The following is a 22,013-nucleotide window of genomic DNA, read 5'->3' as shown; positions in this document are numbered from 1 at the left end:
GTATGTGTGTGTGTGTGAGAGAGAGAGTGAGAATGTGTATGTCTGTATGTACGCTTTTTTAAGATGGCAAAAAAGACACAGGGCTCTTATTGCCTTAGTATTTTAATAACATCACAGACCACACATACATACATATGTTTAAGCACAATGAAGCACCTGGGAACTGTTTCAACAAACCGTAAAAAGATGATGACGCAACCTTTCATTAAAGAGCTTGTTCCTCAAAGTGTTCTTAATCTGTGCATGTATGTATGTATGGACAGATCTGCTCTTTCTGCTTGTGCATGTGTTTTTTTGTTTTGTTTTGCTTTTTTCTGTGTGTGTGTGTGTGTGTGTGTGCGCCTGTGCACGTGCGTGTGTGTGTCTTTGTGTGTTTGTTGGCTCTATATGCAAGGACATTATGAATGAGGGTGTGGTAGCATTGCCACCACACTAGCGTTCATAGCCAGTGCATGCTCCATGCATTGTTTGGAGTGCAGATTTAAAATAGGAGCATGGATACCACAGCTGTGTGCCTAACCCTCTTCACACCGCCTGCGTCAACCTCTCCTCTTACTCTCCACATTCTACACACAGCTGCCACTGCATGAGAGAGCAAAACACTAACGCTAAACTCTGAGTGGTAACTCACACCAGCCCTGTGCAACCTCATGATTACTGTAATCTTCATCTGCAGATGTCCGCCTGACAGCAACCCGTTCACATGAAAGGATATCAGAGCTGGACATTTTAGAAAAATATGTTCATCTCATAAACAGATGAAATGTTTCTAAAACAGTCCAAACGAAAATCCACATCTTAACCATTTACACCCTTTCAAATGACTCTGTTTGTACTATTTTGAAAAAACAGGGGTTGTGAGATAATGAAAAAGGTTCCCTTTGGAGAAGTAGTGACCCACAAAGCTGCCACCAAATCAGACATTGACATCTTCCACAGAGACTTGTCAAATATTGACTAATGTCCACACATCAATAACTGACATGTGTTATTTGACCAAATGGCCAAGATATGTCCCTGTTCTTTCCTACAGATGGTAATATCAGTTACCTAGAAATAGGTAGGTACCACAGTCACACTGACAAGTCTGGGTTGATTCTGTTTATCTTATGAATTAACTAAAGAGCAGATAGCACAAGGGCAGAGGCACTTCTGAGATGTTTCTCTTTAAATGAAGCGGCTGTGTGCTGATGGCAAGGTCAGGACAATGACCAGGGTTCTGAGAGCTAATTATAGCATCTGTGGCTGGAGGAGGAGAGGAGAGGAGAGGGGGAGAGCAGGGGATAGGGGAGAAGAGAAGAGAAGAGAAGAGAAGAGAAGAGAAGAGAAGAGAAGAGAAGAGAAGAGAAGAGAAGAGAAGAGAAATTAACGTATTGCATTAATGGATGATGGATGTGCACAGGTTGTTTTGGTGACCCATCAAATTTTGTGACCAATATTATATGCGAAAACCAAATTGTGAACGGCCACATTTGATCTTAAAGCATTGACTTGTGTAGAATTGCTGAGTTTTGCTTCAATTTAAACAATAATTCCGCACATTTATTGGCAAGAATATTCATTGGCACGAGGCTTTATATGTTAAGATGCTATTGAATATTAATTCCTAATAAATTTTGGAGGTAAAGTCACAGTGACTTTTTAAACTGAAATTAAAATATCTTAAAAGATTGAATGTTGTTCTTTTATGATACTGCCACTAGATGGCAGGCCACACAAAGGAATTTAAGCATAAATGACCAACAGTCAGGATTGTGCTATGGGTCAGTTAGCATGTTTATACATATTATGTATTTTAGTAATTCCTCCTTATCAGACAGTAACTTTCAAAATTAAAATGTAAACACTTCTGACAACACAACAATCACTATTTACAGTAAACAGTTTTGTAAGAAATTTATAATTACTCTAAGCTTATCATAAGATACATAGATCTTCCTAAAAGAACAGAAAAATGTGTGTTTAATGTTAATTTTTTTAAAAATTGAGGCATTCTGATGTCAGAAAAAAGAGTGATTACGTGTGCTGAGAGTGGCAGCTTTACATAGACTTAAACAGAGACAGAGCAGATTAGAGGATTTTCCTGGAAGGCAGAGGACAGATCACATTCCGGGGAAATACCAGACTTGGCATACGCACAAAATGGTCATTTCATGTAGTCAGAGACAGAAACACAAGGGGGAGCAGGGGCAGAGAGAAAGAGAAAGAGAAAGAGAAAGAGAAAGAGAAAGAGAAAAATGAAGAGAAAGAGAAAGAGAAAAATGAACAGAAAAATGAACAGAAAAATGAAGAGAAAAAGAAAGAGAAAGAGAAAGAGAAAGAGAAAGAGAAAGAGAAAGAGATAATGGAAGGAGAATAGTATATTTGCTTTAATAGACTGTCACGCCCTACGCTGTGTTGTCTCTTCAGGGCTGTGAGTTGTTCAGGGAATGAAACAGTGACAAAAAGAGAGGGAGGGGAGGCCTTTCTGGGAAAAGCCTACAGGAAAAAAAGAACCGCCAGAAGTGCTGCATAATTTGCATAATCCATAATAGACACAAAATCAGATAATGAAAAACAGCTGCCTCTTCTGTTTCTACACTGGTACTCAATAATTACATTAAACATGCTACACTCTCCTGTGACCACAATCTCGTGTAAGCTTATTCAAACTACCAGGAATTATACAAGGTTGCACCTGACATCTGATCATTCTGAAGGTTCTGAGTCCTACTCCACTATGTTTATATGCGATTAAAAAAAATTAAAACCGCTGAACCACGCAGTTACAGGCCACAGACAGCAGAGGGCCCCTGTCGCTCATGTTTGGTAGTTGAACAGTGGTCTCTCGGCATTGATCTCTTGCCTCATGCCCACATAGGGAATCTGAGAGACGGGCACTACGTAACCCACAGTGAGTCAGAGTCTGCCGAGAATCAGCAGCAGCACAAAGACTCCAGTCACGCTCAGAATGATATCTGACCTCAGCCAGTCACATGATCACAGCGCTCCAGAGAAACAAGAAGTTTCTTTTTTCTGAGGATGATGATGAAGAGGAGGAGGAGGAGGAGGAGGAGGAGGAGGAGGAAGACAACAATAAAGAGGAAGAAGAGGAAGAAGAAGAAAGAGGGAAAGACTGAATAAGAATGTTCTTGTTGATGATGATGATTATGATAATGTTGTTGTTGATGATGATGATTATGATAATGTTGTTGTTGATGATGATAATGGTGATGATGGTGATGATGACTATGATGATGATGACTATGATGATGATGATGATGACGACGACGACAACGATGATGATGATGATGATGGGCTGTCTGCGGCAGATTCAGATAAGGCTCAAGAACGCTTTAGATACATAAAAACCATCTACACATACCATAAGTCTAACCATATCCATAGAATGATAATGATGAACATGACACACAAAGCACATAGCGTATAAACACAAAACATGCACCTGAAAACGTCCAATAAACAGAAAACAGAATAAATGACAAAGCTGGGAAGACAGTGAGACGGTGTAGGTCCAGTACAGACGAGAGGTTTTACAAGATGACAGTGCAGTAGATGACTCTGAGAGAGAGAGTGTGATGAAGACAGAGACCTGCAATACCCCCTCCCTGTCTGACACAGTCTAGCTATGATTTATTCACACCACCCAGAAGCTCTCCATAGACTGGAGGAGAAGGCATGGCTATATTAAGACAAAGCATCAGGGGCTGCAGTGTGTTCCGTTTTGTCTGTGGAACAGGCAGAGAAACACATGTCAGAGCAGCCTGCCATTTTAAGGCTTACGCAACACTCCGCCCAAGACGGTTATATTTTTTGGTGGTTTTTGTTTCCTCTTCTTGAAAAGATCGCCGCTCTTTACAAATGATGGACAAGGTAAAGAAAAAAAACTGCAGGACCGCTCCCAAATCCATCTTCGTTCTGTCCCGAAAACCATTAGAACTCAGAACACAGAAAAACTCCATTCATTCTGAGCCTATTCTAAATAAAAGAAACACTGTACTAACTAACATTTATAACAAAACGACTCTATGATCCTGTTATAATGTATAAAATCAAAGAACTGTTCGTCCTTTCAATTACTCCCCAAAACTACAAACATTCGCTGTGCATAAACTGGCAGACTATGGGGTTTTTTTTTTGTTTGTTTGTTTTTTTACAGGCAAAAGCAGCGGTCCACTGAAGCTTCATGTGATTTCACACTTGCAAAGCCAATTATAATTTCCACTTACATAATACATTCATTCAAGTAAATGCTCATCCAACAGTTCACTCACAACACCCACATCTGACCTTGGTAGATAACAATGTTTGAGGATAAACTAAAAACATAAAGCTTGGATGAATAGACAGCTCAATGGGTGGATGGGTGGATGAGTGGATGAGTGTATGAACGGATGGGTAGCTGGACAGCTGGATGTATGGCTATGATACCCCCAAAAGAATCAAATGAAAACGTGCATATGGATATTTTTGAACCGTTACATAATCTTTGAAGCATATCCGGAAGGATATGAAGACGTGGCACAGCTAGACTCCAGAAAGAGACCGTGGCACCATAAATCAAAGCCTGTGTTGATTTATAGCAAGATTCCAATATTACTCAGGCCCTTCTCCTATGCAGGGCTTCCACTGATTCCTCAATGGCATCGCTGTCCTTTTCATTTTATCCTCCCGGCTGTGAAGCAGCAGAGAAATCTCTGGTCTGCCTGTCTATCAGTAAGAATTACTCCACCACCACAGGGTGTCAGCAGGTTACAGTGTTAAAGGGAAGTAACATTGTGCGACAGAGCAGCCCGGAGTGCCACTATAATCCTCATTCAAAAGAGTGTGACATGCTCGCTATTCAATGTCCACAGCTCAAAGAGGCAAACCCAGGCTTTGCCACAGGCTAGGGGTCTCTCAAGTAACACATAAATGAATGAGTCTGAGATTGGTTTAAAAACTCAAACAATAAATAAAATAATATTTAAAAAAAAAAACACTGTATTCCATCACTGTAGTGCACCTTTACACCTACAGACTGTACAGGACAGTACATAAAATCGCTGGGTTGTTTGCTTGCATGTCACAAGTCTCTCTTAAAGTGCTCACCATCTTTCTGTTTCCAAAACGTGAACAATTCCAGTGACTAGATTCTACAGTGACTAGACTCTACAGTGACTAGCGCCCAGATTTACACGGTTACACGCACTGATAGGAAACTTTCTTAGCTATTTAGTGAAGCTCTCTCGGGTCATAAGGTCATATACGCTCTGACAGTACTTTCTGTGGCCTGTGGATGAAAGCATGTGACTTGGCTGGGAAACTTGAGGTGGCGCCTTCAGTGCCCCGACGAGTGGGCAGTCAGACTATGCGATCGAACGTCTCAGCCGCTACGCCAAAGGAATACCAGAGGCTCAACATTTTTCTCCCATTTTTGGATCATCTATGAACAGAATTAGACGACCGCGTGTGCAGCCCTTTGCCGAGGCTGAGAGCGCAGTACCTCATGCCTGGCAAACTGACTACGCCGACTGATAAACCGTGACATCAAACACAAATACAAACCAGTGATGCCCAGTCTGGACTTGACAGATGTGGAGCTGGCACAACGATGCAGCAGGGAACTAATTCTGATCTGTGAACCATCCTAAGACAGACAGTGGACATGTACCCAAACATTCACAATATCATTAAAGTGCTACTGACAATGCCTGTCCTGACTGCTTCGCTGGAAAGGTCATTCAGCTGCTTGAGACATTTAAAGACATACCTGAGGAACAGTATGATAGAGACACAATTGACCAGATTGGCTCTAATGAGTATTCATAAAGACTTTGAAATAGATACGGAACTAGTTCTGAGGGAGTTTGACACAACAGGGACCAGGAGAGCCAATCTTTCTTAATAAGGTAGGCTGAGTTTCATTCTTTTAATCAGAGTGTAGACATGTAAAATCAGGGTTGGTTACTGTTCTGGTGCACATAATGAGCTCGCGACCAAGAAACACATTTGCTTTAGTATTTATCTGATCAACGTTTATCGTTTCTTTCAAAATGCGAGTAAAATCCTTGGACGCTAGCCCTCTGTCATTGGGTTCAGCGCTGAAAGTTAGCTAGCTGGCATTTACGTGATCTAAAATGGAAAGAAAACACTTATAAGAAATATATGGTTGAGTTTATTAACTCAAAAACTACAGTAAAATGAGAGCCTGTTTTCGTCAGCAGGCCTAGATGGTTCCTCTATGCATGCCGAAAATTACCTGCTGTCATTTGTAGATTGTGTGTGGCACAACTTTTTTAAGGTGTGCATACCATGAACGAGAATCCTGCAGGCGCCCCTGTGCACAAACACACACTGAACCCTTGGTATCTGCCTGTATGCTTCGCATGATATGGTTTGAATACGTTATACTGTTACTGATGGAGTACCTATTTCCCCAAAAGTAGACGTAAACTACTGATCCCATGACCACTTGCAATAACAAACTCTTCCAGAGAGCCATAGCCAGTGACTAGATACAGATCCATATTAATTAGACTAGTGTTGGCGAAATCTGCACAGTAAAATTCAATAAAATGTAATCCCACCCCTGGCTGATTGATTTGACCAAATGACATGCAAATGAATGAGATTCTTCAGATCTCCAGTGCTGGATCTTTACGTGGTATTGGCCTACTGTAGGCTTGATCAGTGTCGGGTAGTGTGTCGCTCTCGGCTGTGTCTGACCTCATCTAAAGGACAGGGGTTTCTATACATCGATCTGATCGTTGTGTTTGTGACCTAACAGGACATCTTACCCCTGTCTATATTATGGAGAGCTTCACTGCATCAAAGAATGAAGCCAGAAACGTGCACCATCCCCGAAAAAAAAGATGATTTTTACCTAACAAAACTTACCAATTCAAATGTTGGCCATGGTTTTGAGACAATAAGAACGTACCTCCTCAAAATGTTGGGTCATTAGGGTCAAAATTTTGGTAAATAAAAGTTCTTTTTTGGATTGTTTTGTATTTTGAATTTCATGAAAGTGATGTCTACTGGATGAAACTGGGCTCTAATGGTTTAGTAAGTCTCTGAGTTGAGAGAACAACATTGTCAACAAAGGCAGGGTCAGTTTTGCATTATTCAGTGAATAAGAGCAGCCTGTGGCTACAAGTAAAAATAGTCGGACCTGATGTTGTTAAAGACATAAGCTTTTTGATGCTGTTTTCATATGGGCATAGACAAGATCCAGGAAGTCCCCAGTATTTTCCTACCAAACAATACGACTAAAACACAAGTGAAGCAAGTCGTGGACTGACGGAGTAAAAGCTTCATTTGGCAAAACACCTATTTCAATTCTATTTTAAATAAATAAGTTAATAAATAAACAAACAAATGTTTCCCTCTTCTTGCTTGTGGAGCAATAGGTTGATAGCAGTGTTTCTATCTGTATTCCGTGAGAAAAGTGCCTCTTACCTTAAGTTGCACCAGATGAACGTCCACATGCTTGTTCAGACTGTCCTGGTGGACAGACTGGGTGAGGTCGCGCACTCTTTCAGTCGTAGCCCTTAGCCATGTCTCGATCTCAGGCAAGTGGAGAACCACCTTCCAGTCTGCGCCCGTGTGTAAGGGTGGGGGCTTCTGGTTCCTGCGGCGAAGATCTTGGTCCTGGACCACCTCATCTCCGTTCATGCTGCTCCCACACGGGCTTGGCTCCTCATCCTTAGGGCAGTGCTCCAGGATAGGAGTGACAGAGGTGATCATAGGGGAGGCGGCCTCACTGGCCGCAGGGGACACAACGACATTCATGACGAAAAACACCTATGTCCTGAGGATAAGGCCTGCTGTGTTAGCTGTGAAAGACAGGAGAGAAAGAAAAGAGAGAGAGAGGAAAGGAGGGAGAAAGAGAAAGAGAGAGAGAGCGAGAGAGAGAGAGAGAGAGAGGGAGAAATACGTTAATTAGGATGAGGCTTTCTGTGTCTGTCAGAGAGGAAAAAATAGAGGGAGGAAAGGAAAGGAAAGGGGGGGGGGGCACATTAATAAATAACTAATGACCTGCCAGATTTTGTTTAATAAATAGCAGGGGGAAACCCAAGCAGAAAATTTGGGATGCAAATCCATCCGAAGTCTCTTTCATGCTCTGCTAGTGAATAAGCTGGCACTCAATTGACTGGTTACGGCTAATGTCACAGAGGCTTGGAGCAGAATTTTTTTTTTTTTTTTTGGAGGATTTCCTAACCATTTTCATCCCTCTGAAACATCACAGCACCTATACACATCCTCCCGTCAACACCTCTTCTTTGTGAACTGCACATAAATCAACTACAAAGTAAAGCGCACGCCAAACTGAATATTTGACATGGCAAATTTGTTGTCTAGCGTCTAACCTCGATGTACTCAGTCACATCTTAAGAACTGACAGTCATACATCAAAGACAGAGTAGAGAGAGAGAGAGAAAGGGAGAGAGAGAGAGAGAGGCCCAGGAGCGGTCCAGAAAAATCCCTTAGACCCCCCCCCACCCCCCCACCCCACCCCACCCCACCCCACCCGCTTTTCTCTGATCATCCTTCTCTGCATCTCCTCCTCACAGGATTTGACTGATACTCAGTCCCAGTTTTACTCTCTATGATTCATTTGCCTCTAGTCAGTGGCACCCAGCTGGCCTGCCCAACACCTCATTCTCCAGCTGTTGACTGGAGAGTTAGCTACTGGTTAATCTGCCTGGTACATAAAACCCCACGATGTCTCTCTCACACCACAGCATCTCCCGCCCAAGTCAATACAGTCTAATCCAAATAAGCCATTTACCTTCTCCTGGCTTGTTCAGAGTGTACATTTGCATAGAATGTAAAAGCATGATCAAACGGAATATGGGAAATGCATATGTTAAGATCGCTCACCCTGTGGTTTCCATATCTCTTTACTGCTGTTAAATATATACACTTCTCTGTAAGACAGAGTAGAAACGCTTTTTGTGGAAAATGTTTAATTTCACAGTTTGACACTAGAAATTTCAGAAAAGCACAGTGCAATTTTATGATTAGGGAGTGCAACAATATTTGTGAAAAACATACCAAAAATTCAGTGAGTGTACTACACCATAATTTCTCCTCCATATCTGTAAACGTTAAGTGTAGTTCAGTAGTTTATTTTAACACACCGATATTATGAGTTAGAGTACAATACTGACAGAGTCCCAACATTTGGTTTAAGACCATCCTACATAACAGCCATCTATAGGATACAATACAGAACACAATAAAATAAGATAAATTATGTTATTATGAACTTGGTCTGAAGAAGTGTCCCATTCTCCTACTCCAATTTGTATTTTTGGTGTTGTGTTTTGCTCCTTATCTTATAAATACTAATAATGTAATCATGTCCATTATCAGCACATCAGTAGTGATGAACTGTCAAAGACTTTTCATCTTGCAAAGACTTTTCTGCCCCTTTGCTGGATTAGGGAAACATAACCATCTTTTCAGAGGCAGCGTTTCCTGTATTTAATGGAATAATGAATCAGTGAACAACAAAACGTTCAATAATCCTGATTGCCCTCTTATTTTCACCGACAGCAATGAAAACAGCCTTTTCTTTTCCGCTTCCAAATGAGAAAATATACCAAATTAAAAAGATGGAGGACACTAGACAGTTCAATATCGGGCCCCGAAAGACTAGATTTTACAGTTATGAAGGTGTCTGTGTGTCTAGTGTGACCAGGTCTGTGAGCAGACTCAATGAGTCAAACAAGGAGGGTGTGAGTCAGATGACTACTGTAAAGTCACCACACCATAATAAATCTAAGTGGTATATGTAGGCGGAGCCAAATGGGACATGTTACACTGGAAAACAATTGCATGACTAAAGCAATCCTGACCTGTGCTTTAGCATGCCGCTAGCACAGCGGGAACCATGCATATACCATCAGATTCTGCACATTCAGATGAATTATTCAGCGCATATGACTTCGTGACATTTACGCCTCTTGTGGAAATTGCATTGCTCATGTTAACATTATGAGTTCAAGCGAAGATGACAGTGTCCTAATGGAAAGTGCAGCAGACATACAGACAAAGGGCAGTTATCCAAACGCTTTCACTAAGCTATCAATAGTAGCACTATTTAAACCAGCAGAAATGTTCACCTCACAGCCAAACTCCAGAGCGTAATCATATGTTTTCACACAGAGTGACACAGAGGGGTTCTTACCGCACGGTTGCCTTCCCAACCCTCATAATTAAGAGCACACACATTAAAGACACGACACGACACACACACACACACACTCTTTTCTTAAATATCACACACACACACACACACACACACTCTTTTCTTAAATATCACATACACACACGCGCACGCACGCACGCACGCACACACACACACACTCTTTTCTTAAATATCACACACACACACACACACACACACACACACACATATAGACATGTTTCTGATGTCTCTGACGATATTATGTGTACTCATATACTCAAACCTATATTGTGAAACAGTATTGTCAAACCATTACTCATTGTGAATTAGTAAACAGTTATAAATTGTAGACACTATGTAACATACTTTAACTGCATTATGCACAACTTGTAGGCAATGCCTATAATATGCTACTGAACATCATATGCACATTCAGTCTTTAGGGCCAAAGATAAAGCAGGTACAATCCCCAGACTCAAACAACAGGCTCACAGACAACACAAGACAAAGAATATTTCACAACTGTGGAGTAACCACTTGTTTCTGATTCCCACTGCATAGTGCATGACATTTCATAGTTTTTTTTAGGGTTTCTGAACTATTGCCTAGGCTTGTTCTTCTGAACAGAGTTTCTATATGTGAAACCCCTAACACAAAATACTGAATTGCAAAACTCTTAAGGCAAACTGTTGAATTGTTCATTCAGGGACCAAGTTCATAGAGTTTGCAATTATAGCCCTGCTGTGCCAAGAAACACCACGCAAAGGGTCATCACATCCTCAGATCATTTTGACACTGTTGTCATGGAAATGAAAATCACTGCTGCATTTAAATGCAGTTAAAAGTCCCAGCATCAAAACAATACTATCAAACAAAAGACAAATGTAATCAAGACAGAACATGGAAATTATCCACATTTCAAAAATCTTAACGACTGTTTCCTACAGCGTATTGGAGGCAATGACTCTGAATTTCTAAATTATTCATCAAATACCTGTATTGATAGCTACTCTGTAGCGCCATCAGATGAGTTGAACACACGATGCAAAAAAACTACAATGAGAACTTGACCTTATGAAGTTTAAACGTAGAAAAAAAATTCTCAGGTAAACACACTAATGCTTTCAAATATATGTTCTTTTACATAAAAAGAACAAATAGTCCACAGACCAGGATTTAAAAAAAGAAATATATATATATATATATATATATATATATATATATATTACACAAATGAATTATGTGCTAACCAGCTCAGTTCATTAATGAATAATGAAAATACTGTCGGTGAGTGTATTGCTGCTAATTTGATATATTGCCTGTGTGTGTTCATGCAGACACAGTGAAATGACTGATAGTTTTATTTCTTTGCATTCTCACCAGCAGAATAAACCCAGCAGGGGAAAACACATAATTATGACCACATGCTGAATACATATAACTATCTGCATAATCTATGAATAACAATGGGAAACAAAGGCTACGTTCAGATAATTGAGTAGATGATTAAGAGTTTCATTCTGATTGTAAAATCACAATGTAAGAAATTTCACGTCTGTTTGTTTCTGTGCATGACAGAGAACTTGCTCATAGGGGGGAAAAAATGGTGTGGAAAAAATTAGTCAATTGTAAAAAAAAAAAAAAAAAGAAAGAAAGAAAAAAAAAACATAAACAGTCCCATTCCACATGATCAGCACTGTCTGCATAAACTTTGTACTTAAACAGTGGTCCAGAGGCGGACTTCAGAAACAGTAAGATCTGACAGGATCCACTTCGTGGTTTGCATGTTAAAGAAGATTGACACAACAGAGATGAAGAGAGGAGCACATACCACAGTCTTGTTCAGCAGAGTGGAGGCACAGCCTGTCTGTATACCTCACTCTTCCCACCAAAAAAGGCCATCCAGGAGACCGGAGCACAAAAGTCAAGCCAATGAGCTAAACACACGGAGCAACAGAACATTATCCTTTCCATGTCAGACAGAAAACGCTCATGACTTTCTTTTTTTCTCTATCTGTCTCTCTCAGCAGCCACAGAAGCCAGACTCTCTCTCTCTCTCTCTCTCTCTCTCCTTCTCTGTCTCTGATGGTAGAGCTGCCTCTTTGATGAGTGACAGAGTGGTAGCCACAGCATGGTACTATGTCTGTGTGTGTGTGTGTGTGTGTGTGTGTGTGTGTGTGTGTACGCGCGCGCGTGTGAGTGAGTGAGGGGTGGGAGGAACAGAAAGGAAAGGCGTTCTGGATTCAGCCCCTCCCTTCTTCAAACATCCATTCCCCGTTCCCATGCTCTCTCTCTCTCTCTCTTTCTCTCTCTCTCTCTCTCTCTTTCTGTCTCTCTCTCTCTCTCTCTTTCTCTCTCTCTCTTTCTCTATTTGCTCTCTCCCAGAGGGCGGTGGCCAGAAGCAGGGGTCTTAGCACACAGGATTTTGATTCTAAAATCACCTCCTTGCTGAGAGAAGACAGAATCAACGTAACCTTCAGCCTTGGACCTCAGTAACAAACAGACTCTGTTTGGTTAACATATTGAGAGTATAAGGATTTCTCCACCAAACCACAGTCAGAAAACTTCAAAATGGTGACAAATGAGATATCTAATGTAAAATGTAAACATAAAAATACAGAAATATAAACACCCAAATGCTGAATGTTTATTTCCAAACTGCATCTTTTAATTCTGTATAAATAAAACTGGACAATGACACAACAGTTGTGTATTAGCAATGAGATGACCAGTAAAGTAAAGCGCGTGCACACGCGCGCGCACGCACACAGACACATGCACGCACACACACTACAATGACTGGCTTCCTCCCTTACAAGGCTGCTCATTTCCGGAGTGTGTGTCAGGACGAGGCAGCGTGCAGGGAATGAGATCATGCCATGGGATTAGCCAGGACTCATTCCACTGACAGTTAGAGTGATGCAAACCCAGCTCATATGTATCTGGCTGCATCATACACTCTGACTAATCAAAGACAATCATATAATAGTCATGTCAATTAAAATCACACTACTGTACCAGTGCAGAACAGATCGTATTTAACCGCTGGGCCAGAGAGTGGGGACAGATTACGCACTCTCAGACGCTGCTCTTTTAAAGTCATATGAGCACATTTGACATTACACACATTTTAAAAAGAATAAACTACAATAACAAGGGTGCTTGTCAAACCCTCTTGTCAATATGTCCCTCATTTTCTTTCGTACAGAAAAAAAAATCTATGAATGTCTTTAAACAAAGTGTTGCCTATATTATATCCAAGACTGTACAATTACAGCCAACGACAAAACACATGCAAAAATCCAGCAGCTTCGTACATTCAGGTTTCAGCGATGTGTGAAAACCACCATGCAGCCACCAGTGTTAATACTGACGTGACCAAACAATCATTAATGAGTCACCCTAATTAGAGCTCTGCCGAACTAGGCCAAGCTACGCTAGCATTTATCTGCGGAACATAAACCAGGACAACGTTGGTGATTTTCAACACACCAGGTGCTCTCAGCTGAGACTACTTGTCTTAATTGCTGCTCACGGCCACTCTATCATAATCTGACATCATATCCCAAAAGTGAAACCCACTGGATTACTAAAATGTGTCTTTTTAGAGAATACCAAAATTCCCACTAAAACTTGGATCAAGAGAGAAACTTGATGTAGGTAAACACATGACAAGACTTGATGGTTAATGGTATAATTTCTAAGAAGAGGCCGGAAACGTAAGTGCTTCAAACTCCTCCAAGTAAAGTTATGACTGATTAAAAAGAGTCTTACTGTCCATGACAATGACTGGCAAGGGATGATAATGTATAGTTTGATATGCACACACAGCAAATGTAATTCATTGATTGAAGGTAACTGGGCAGTCGGTTGTAAGAATAATCCCACATGGATTAACTATAAATCATCTTTATTTAAATAACATCCAACTCGTGCCTGCAGATTATCAAAGTAGAAAGCTATTAGAAATTTATCTCCAGTTAGAACAGTGGCTACACATGGCGAAATATGTTGAAGGTGCACACAAAACACATGCTTCCCATGCAAAACATGGTCTTGATGAGCACAGGAACACGTGAACTTCTGGATCGATACATACATGCACAGCAGCGTAGTGGGAGTGAGTGATTGGAGTCTCGGATGACTTCAATCTCCGCAGAGTGCAGCCCCTGTAATCCTGTAACACCAACATTAGTCCCCGTAACTGCATTTAAAACCCATTTCCATCCAAGCAATGATTCACCACAGTCGGCACGACCAGAGTTATGTTCCTGAAGTATTAGTCGTAACTATGAGACCGAGAGACACTGAGACACAGAGAGAGACAGACAGAGAGAGAGAGAGAAAGAGTCTGGTTTCCGTGGGTCCTGTTCAGTGACTCCAGTATAGTGAGACGCCAGGCCAGTCATTAAGAGGTCTTACTCAAAGCAGAGGGCACAACAGAACTGAAACATCATGAGCTGCAAGGACTACATAGAGACATAATCTGAGTCTTATTCTCTCTGGGGGGTTCCAGTCTTGGCTTCACTGAATAATTTATTATGCAGGAAGCAGATATCTAACAGTTTTTTTACCTCCTCAAAAAAACTGCTCTCACTTTCAATAAAAGAGGAACAAAAAAAAACCAAAACAAAATGAAAAAAAAAAAAAGGAAATCGAGGAGATGCAGAGAACACATTCAATTTGTCTTAGCAGCAGTTGAAATATGCTAGCCTTCAGTACTGACAAATGAACGCTGTGCTTTTTTGAATGTGATCTGACAAAATGCTGCTTCAGCTGTTCAAACACAGAATCACTGACCTTTTCCCTCAAGCGTGTTGTCAAACAACATCACAGAGTAATTCACTGAAGAATGAATCAAACTGTGTTACGTCGACACCTCGTCTAGAAAGTACATCACTATAGATATAAACTTTTTCCCCCCATCCAGTCCTGAGACTACTGACCTTCTTAATGTTCAGTTATTCTTTTCTGAGTGAGAAAACAAACTTAAGCCAATTCTACATTCCTAAGAAGATGTCCTAGGACCCGTTCTGATTCAATGTCTGTGCAATGTAACAAGACTTGGAGGTTTGGAGGTCCTTTTCAAAGGAATCACATCATTCAAACCGGTGACAATGGGAAAGATGGGGTGCTGCATTCATTATCCTTCACACACCTACAGCACAGTTTTTGGCAGGACACCAAGCAGTGTTTTCTCTCTCTCCCTCTCTCCCTCTCTCTCTCTCTCTCTCTCTCTCTCTCAATAAATGAGGCCCCCTGCCCTTCTCTGGGAAGGAACCAAATAAGTAAATTCTCCCCTTGTTTACTTTACCTTCCTGAGGACACATTAAGGTCAAATGAACTGTTCAATAAAAGTGCTTCTAAATCCTCCAAACTGTCGGAAAACAGCTGCTAGCATATGTAAGCACTTCTAAGGTGTTGTTTTAACAGTTTTTAAATCTAATTTTCCAGTTTATTCAGCACGTCCAATGATAGGCAACGAAGCATACGGCTCAACCTACATTACAACAACTCCAAATATGTCCATGCCTTTGGAGTTTTATACAAACACCGGGAGTTTCTAAATCCTTAGAGGACCTAAGCTGCCACTTTCCATTTGCAGCGTACAGGCTGGTATAGAAATCAATCTGATATATAATAGCTGCAGCATAATCTAACTGGGTCAGTTTCGCACTTTGTGATCTGCCTTTTTATATTTGCTCTGTTCTCTGTCCCTGCTCTCTGCTATCCTCAACTGTATCACCCCACACATATACTGAACTGAGTCAACCAGTCCCTAATGGCATCATGACATGTTCCTACCTAAAAATCAATGTTCATATTGCTTATTGTACATGCCACGCTATATCCATACGGTCTGACGTCAGTTTCGGTAAGAATCTGGTCCTCTGCGGTGAACAGTCAGTTTTTGGAAAACACTGCAACCTACCAACACAACTTGTTTTGTATAAAGACTAAGCAGTGTATTTCAGTGAGGCTATGTCTAATTGAAAACAGACCCATGCAAGAAAATGAAGCATGACATTCCCTTTTTTTACTTTGCCAGTGTGATCCAGCAAATTTACAATGCTGGATTTATAATGGGCTTCGTTTGGCTCCCGGAGAACAGAGATTCAAATTGAGCTTGTTCTGGTGAAATCTGGAACTCAAAGCCAAGACAACATCACCGAGACACACAGGATTACTCATCCACATCTAAAACAGGCACTGAGAGGGAGGTCAGTTCATTTTGTAATAAATATGTTCAGGGCAGGGACAGAATTTAATTGACTGATTAATTTATAAAACATTTATGAGCACAGCAGGGATATTTGCAGTTTAAAAAGCTCAGTTTTGAATTATTCCTTGAACTGATTCAATGGAAACTTACTGACCGGAACTCAGTCCTACACAGACTGCAATAACACAGCACACAGATGATGTGTATACATAATGTGACTGTACCCAACATGCACACACATCTACACATTTGTCAAAAACTACACTGAAAGACCAAGACTGTCAGGCCCAGTAACAGCATAACCAGGACCTGAGCAGTTAGAGCCCCTCTTTAATTATTCATATCAGTCAGCTGATGGTCTGACAAATGGCAAACAGCCACCATTTTGGAAGAAGACAAGGAGAGTGAATGTACTCCATCCATTTGTTTACTCCTTAAAATAAACAATTAAATAAGACATTTACAGTAAACATTCTTTACCGTAAACAATGTGTCTATTTTTTTTGTCAGAGTACACGTAGAAGGAATGTATTTCCAATCAAATGTCTCAAATGCCTAAAACGGTAAACCATGGTTCCAGATAAATTTCCAAAGCAGCAGCTTAAACACCTGTTCAGTGATATCATTTACAAAGACTTTGCATCATCACAAATAAGGATCAGTTATGATATTCACAACTCATGTTCAGTTGAAAATATTTTTTATTTAGTTGGTAGATACTTACAAAAAACAAACCTTGCTCAAAGGATACCCAAAACTGTGAAGGGCACCAAAACTGAGTGAGATGTGAGTCAGCACATGCAGCTGTCTTTTCCGTAGGTTTACAACATAATGCTGAGGGACAGAGAGAAAGAGAGAGAGACATTTAGGTCATAATAATGGATCAATTAAACTATGTCTCCTTTTCTCCTCTCTTCTCTTCTCTCTCTCATTCTTTCTCTTTTCTCTCTCTCTCTCTCTCTCTCCCTCTCTTCCCTCTCTCTCTTTCTTGCCTCTCTCTCTCTCTCTCTCTCCCTCTCTCTTTCTCTCGTTCTTTCTCACCTGTTTCTCTGTCTCTTGCCTCTCTCTCTCCCTCTCTTTCTTGCCTCTCTCTCTCCCTCTCTCTCTCTCTCTCTCTCTCTCTCTCCAGGCAATGACAGTGCATAAACTCTGAAATGATCATGCTGTATTTCACAACACAATCCTTGTCCATCAGTGGGGCAAATAAATCACCTTTATTCTCCCTCACCTTTCAAATCTCCATCCATTTAGAGATCTCTTCCCTTTTGTACATCACATATGACAGCTAAAGCCTCCATGTGAAATCAATAGTGAATCAGCCCTTGAACCCAATCATCATTTATGGTCAGGAGCAAAGACCTTTCATTCTTCAAGTTCATTTTTCTCTCTCCTATAGAAACATCTCTTTTCTCTTAGGAACTGAAAGGGTTAGAGTTGTAAATCCACAGCCAAATCAGAGTGTTGACACATAAATTATAATTTGACTCAACAGACAAGAATGAAAACAACCTGTTTGGTTTAATAGTGTGGAAAATTATTCACCCACTAATGTGTTTTCATGCTGTGTAAGGATGCCACAAAAGACAATGAAAGCAACAGTGCTTTACCTACAGAACATTCAGTTAGAAAGTCAATGTCAAAGTATAACTATTGCTCAGAACTGTGAGGAAAAACATCATTTCAGCTATATCATAAATCTAGCTATTGTATTTCAAAATTTTGCGGAAGAGAGTAACTTCAAAAGGGCTCAAGACTAGCACTGGTCACTGCCACACCCTAAATGAGCTTTCTGGTAAGAGGACAGCTGGAGACATTACATGTGAGTGATGACAGGGGAAGGTCGAGATTACAACGAGCTCAGCTAGGAGCACTCTGCTTCTAAATGGAAAATCGAAAAGAGAAACGTTGTCACATAACACAAAGTGAGAAGAAGTCTTCATTATGTTAGAGTGTTTACATACAGCTAAGAGCTAACAACAAAAAGGCTATGTAATAAATCTCTCTCATTGCTAAAAAAACAAACAAACAAAAAATGTTTACTGTGTGAGGGCTTGCTCAAGTTAAAAGGTTAGAATTTGATATAGCTTTGACTCTAACATGACATTCTGATAGCTTTTTGAAATACTGTAAGACACAACAGTTTTACAAGATCTTAGCCTTTTTAGCAGATAACATTGTGGCAATAGTCCAGAGTTGAAAATGGGCAATAACTCCTTGATACCGAAGCCTCCTAGATTGATTGGGCTTTATCTTTGTCGTCTGAAACACCTCTTCTTTCTGGGTCACCTGACCACAGTCATAACAAGCTCAGAGAGCCTGTTTTGTCCTATCAGAGGAGAGAAACAAAAGCAGACAGCCGTGTGGAGGACTCAAGGCCGAGCACAGCAGGCGGAAAACCTCAGCAAAAAGAAGAGCGCGATCCCCAAGAGTGTCCCCACCCAACCCCCTCAATACATAAGCAGCACACACACTCATTCTCTTTATCTTTCTCTATCCATCCCTCAGTCTGTCTCTCTCTCTCTCTCTCCTTTCTCTAGGTATATTGCTTCATCATCTTGATAATAAGGGATCCCAGAGGGAAGGAGGGTGGAACAGACAGGGGAATAGCTTGCTCTAGTTCTGTGGCCATAACCCAGTCTAATAACACGTATATACATCAGGTTTGGCACTGATGAAAAACACAGCATGCAATCAACAGCTTTCAGAATAAAGGAAACAGACCCGACTAACAAAGCTTCATGAAACTGCAGCGCGTTCACGTTAGCAAAAAACAGTCAAAACACAGAAACACAACACAGGAGTATGAGCCACACCTCATAAAACACACACACACACACACACACACACACACACCATACTGGCTAACCAGAACAGGTATGCTATCCCATATCCCTGCTACATCGCATTGTTACTGTTGAGGAGATGAAAACATCAGGGCCTGAGATGAAAAGTCCGAACCAACCCAGGCCAATCCAACAAGAGAGATACATAGACCTTTCCACCTCACCATGCACTCTACATTAACCGTGCAACGATCAGCCACATTCAACACACCCAACCCCCCATCCCAGCAGGAAAGCAGTTGAGAAAAGGGTGAACAGAGAGGTCATTAACATGCAATGGGAGTGAGTTCTTCATACATACATACGCACACACTCAGACACACAGATACACAGAGCTTTGCTCTGGGAAACACTCTCCACACTTGTGCAGTGGGTGGGGAAAGCCGTACTTACATCTGACAGTCTCTCTCTAGCATCCCGTTCAGTGTGACAGAAATAGCTACAAAAACATCCCCTCTCTCTCTTGAAGGATATGGTGTTGTTGATGTCCTTTCCTCTAGCTGGAGAATATGTGTCTGTGTATGTGTGTGTGTGTGTATGTGTGTGTGTGTGTGTGAGAGTGTATGCGGCAACTGCTTTTTCAGTAGGCCCCTTTAATGAAACAGGAAAGCTGCATCACCTCTACAATCAGCTTCTCCCAGCGCTAGCATCAAGCTGCTCGCTAAAGTCAAATGCTAGCAGGGGATTAAACATATCCCCAGCTCTGCTCAGTAGCATCCTAAATAAATCCCAAATATGAGACAGCAAGAGAAACAGAGAGAGAGAGAGAGAGAGAGAGAGAGACCAGTACTTACCATAGCACTCTCCTACTCCATTTTCCTTCCTGGACGTCTGTGTGGGGTGTGAACGTGAGGGAGGTGCCTGCTATGACCCACTGCGGGGCTGCTTGTCTCTCTAAGCCCTGGCTGGATGGATGCTGATGATGCAGCGCCTTTCATGAGAGCAGCCCTGTTGCCTTGGAAACTAAGATGTGATGGAGTGGTCACGCTGTCTCGTGATTGGCCGAGGAGATGTGGTCTTCCCAGTTTGGGGCCCCAGGTGGGAGGGGTTATGCACGCATGAGAAAGGAGACAGAGTAGTGGAAACAGATGCTTCACAGCAAAAGAGGTGGCTTCCTTCACTCTCTCTCTCTCTCTCTCTCTCTCTCTCTCCCAACTGTTTATAATACAACACAACACAGAGCAAACCAGTTCTAGAAGAAAAAAATTTGATACTTGCATATCAGTCTTGCTTTATTTTTGACAAAAACATCAACAATACCACCATAAATTCCATGATCATTCATGATTTCCTCTCAAATTATTTACAATTCACTGGTTCCTAGGAACTTCTTTTTTTTTAATTCTGTACAGAAAAATGTGGTATTATGCATTTCATGGTGTCCATACCACATACCACATGGTAAAAGGTACACCCGTTAAACACAACTCTATCAAATGATTTCAGATAGCTATGACTATGTGAAAACCCGTCTTTGCGGTCTGTCGCATGCTGCTACCTGGTAACACACCTTTGGCGAAACGGTATTTGACAGATAGAATCCAATTACCATACAAGCCCAAGACGGCAACACTTCCTAAACGAACCTTGGTACTAATACAAAATTGGTCCTCTTTGAATAATTTCATTCTCAGCGTCTGTACTCGGACTGGGACGTTTAAGTCGTTTGATAATTGCTTACCTACTGGTTTGAAGTCAATTGTAAAGTTTGTCGTCCGTCTTTTCCGTCACCACTTAGAAGAGAGTAGTATGGTAACTTTTGTGAACTTCGTTAACATAACAGCTAGTCAAACACGCATTTTACTAGTATAATTAAGCTTCATTTAATAAAAACAAGTTGCGTAGTGCAAGTGCCATGGTATGGAATCCTTTTTTTTTTTATTTTTGGACGGTTGGTGTTTGTGTGCGCACGGTTTATTCGGTGCCACGAGAGGGCAATAGCTGCTTCGGGCACAGACCCACAAAATAGGCAAACATTAAAACGTAATGTGAAATTCCTCATGATATTGGTTTCCTCATTGTACTGATGTGATACTCCTCGATAGAAGATATTTAAGAAAATTTAGTGAGACCTCCCCAAAATAATCAGGGCTTGTGAGTATACATTACTGGTTTGTAGTAGTAGTTGTAATAGTAGAAGTAGTAGTAATAACAATAACAGTCATAATAATTCGAGGAATATTGCCAATAATAAAAATGCATGAAATCAACTGAATCTATATATGTATACACTGTGCAAACTTCGAGATCAGATCAGTACAATTACAGTGTCATTCCACTAAATTGATTCCTTCTTTTAATCAGCGAGACACACTGTGGCTCCACGCCCTGATGGTACTGCCTTTTGCTTTAGTTAGATGCCTTTTAAGTAAGTCCTAAATCTCACTCCCGGGGACCCTACGGACAGCAACTCTGAGGTAAGATTGAGCTTGATTGCTAGACAAACTGCTCTGCTTACTTTAAGCCTTCGTTAAAATGGATTTCAAAATCAGCGTAAATAAAGAAAGAGATGTGTTTATGTGTTAACAGCAACTATGCGATGTATCAGGAATGATGACGAAGAGTCAGCAGACTGTACCATCCCCTTATGCTGCACACGTTTTCTGTTTTCTGTCATCTCTATCGTCCCAACTGAACTGAATGATGTGGAAGAAGGAAACACACATATTCTTCATTTACTACATTACAGAGTATGAGTTCTAATTTTATTACTCAAAAAATAGTTTTGTGGCAAAATAGGAATTTAGCTGTCACATTTGATATCAGGTCA

The 22,013-nt window shown here is 41.0% G+C and overlaps 1 protein-coding gene across 1 annotated transcript in view; it reads right to left on the bottom strand.

Moving 5' to 3' along the window:
• Positions 1-7,773, bottom strand: part of akap6 (A kinase (PRKA) anchor protein 6) — a 90,390-nt gene extending 82,617 nt beyond the window's left edge. Inside the window, exon 1 of the mRNA XM_030787657.1 lies at positions 7,441-7,773. Coding sequence (XP_030643517.1) covers positions 7,441-7,773 — 333 coding nt within the window. The remainder of the gene's footprint in view (positions 1-7,440) is intronic.
• Positions 7,774-22,013: the final 14,240 nt, after the last annotated feature.

This window comes from Chanos chanos, chromosome 1, assembly GCF_902362185.1.
Source record: "Chanos chanos chromosome 1, fChaCha1.1, whole genome shotgun sequence".
Lineage (NCBI taxonomy): Eukaryota > Metazoa > Chordata > Actinopteri > Gonorynchiformes > Chanidae > Chanos > Chanos chanos.
The sequence above is the reverse complement of the archived record's forward strand: the minus strand, read 5'-3'. Positions and strand labels throughout refer to the sequence as shown.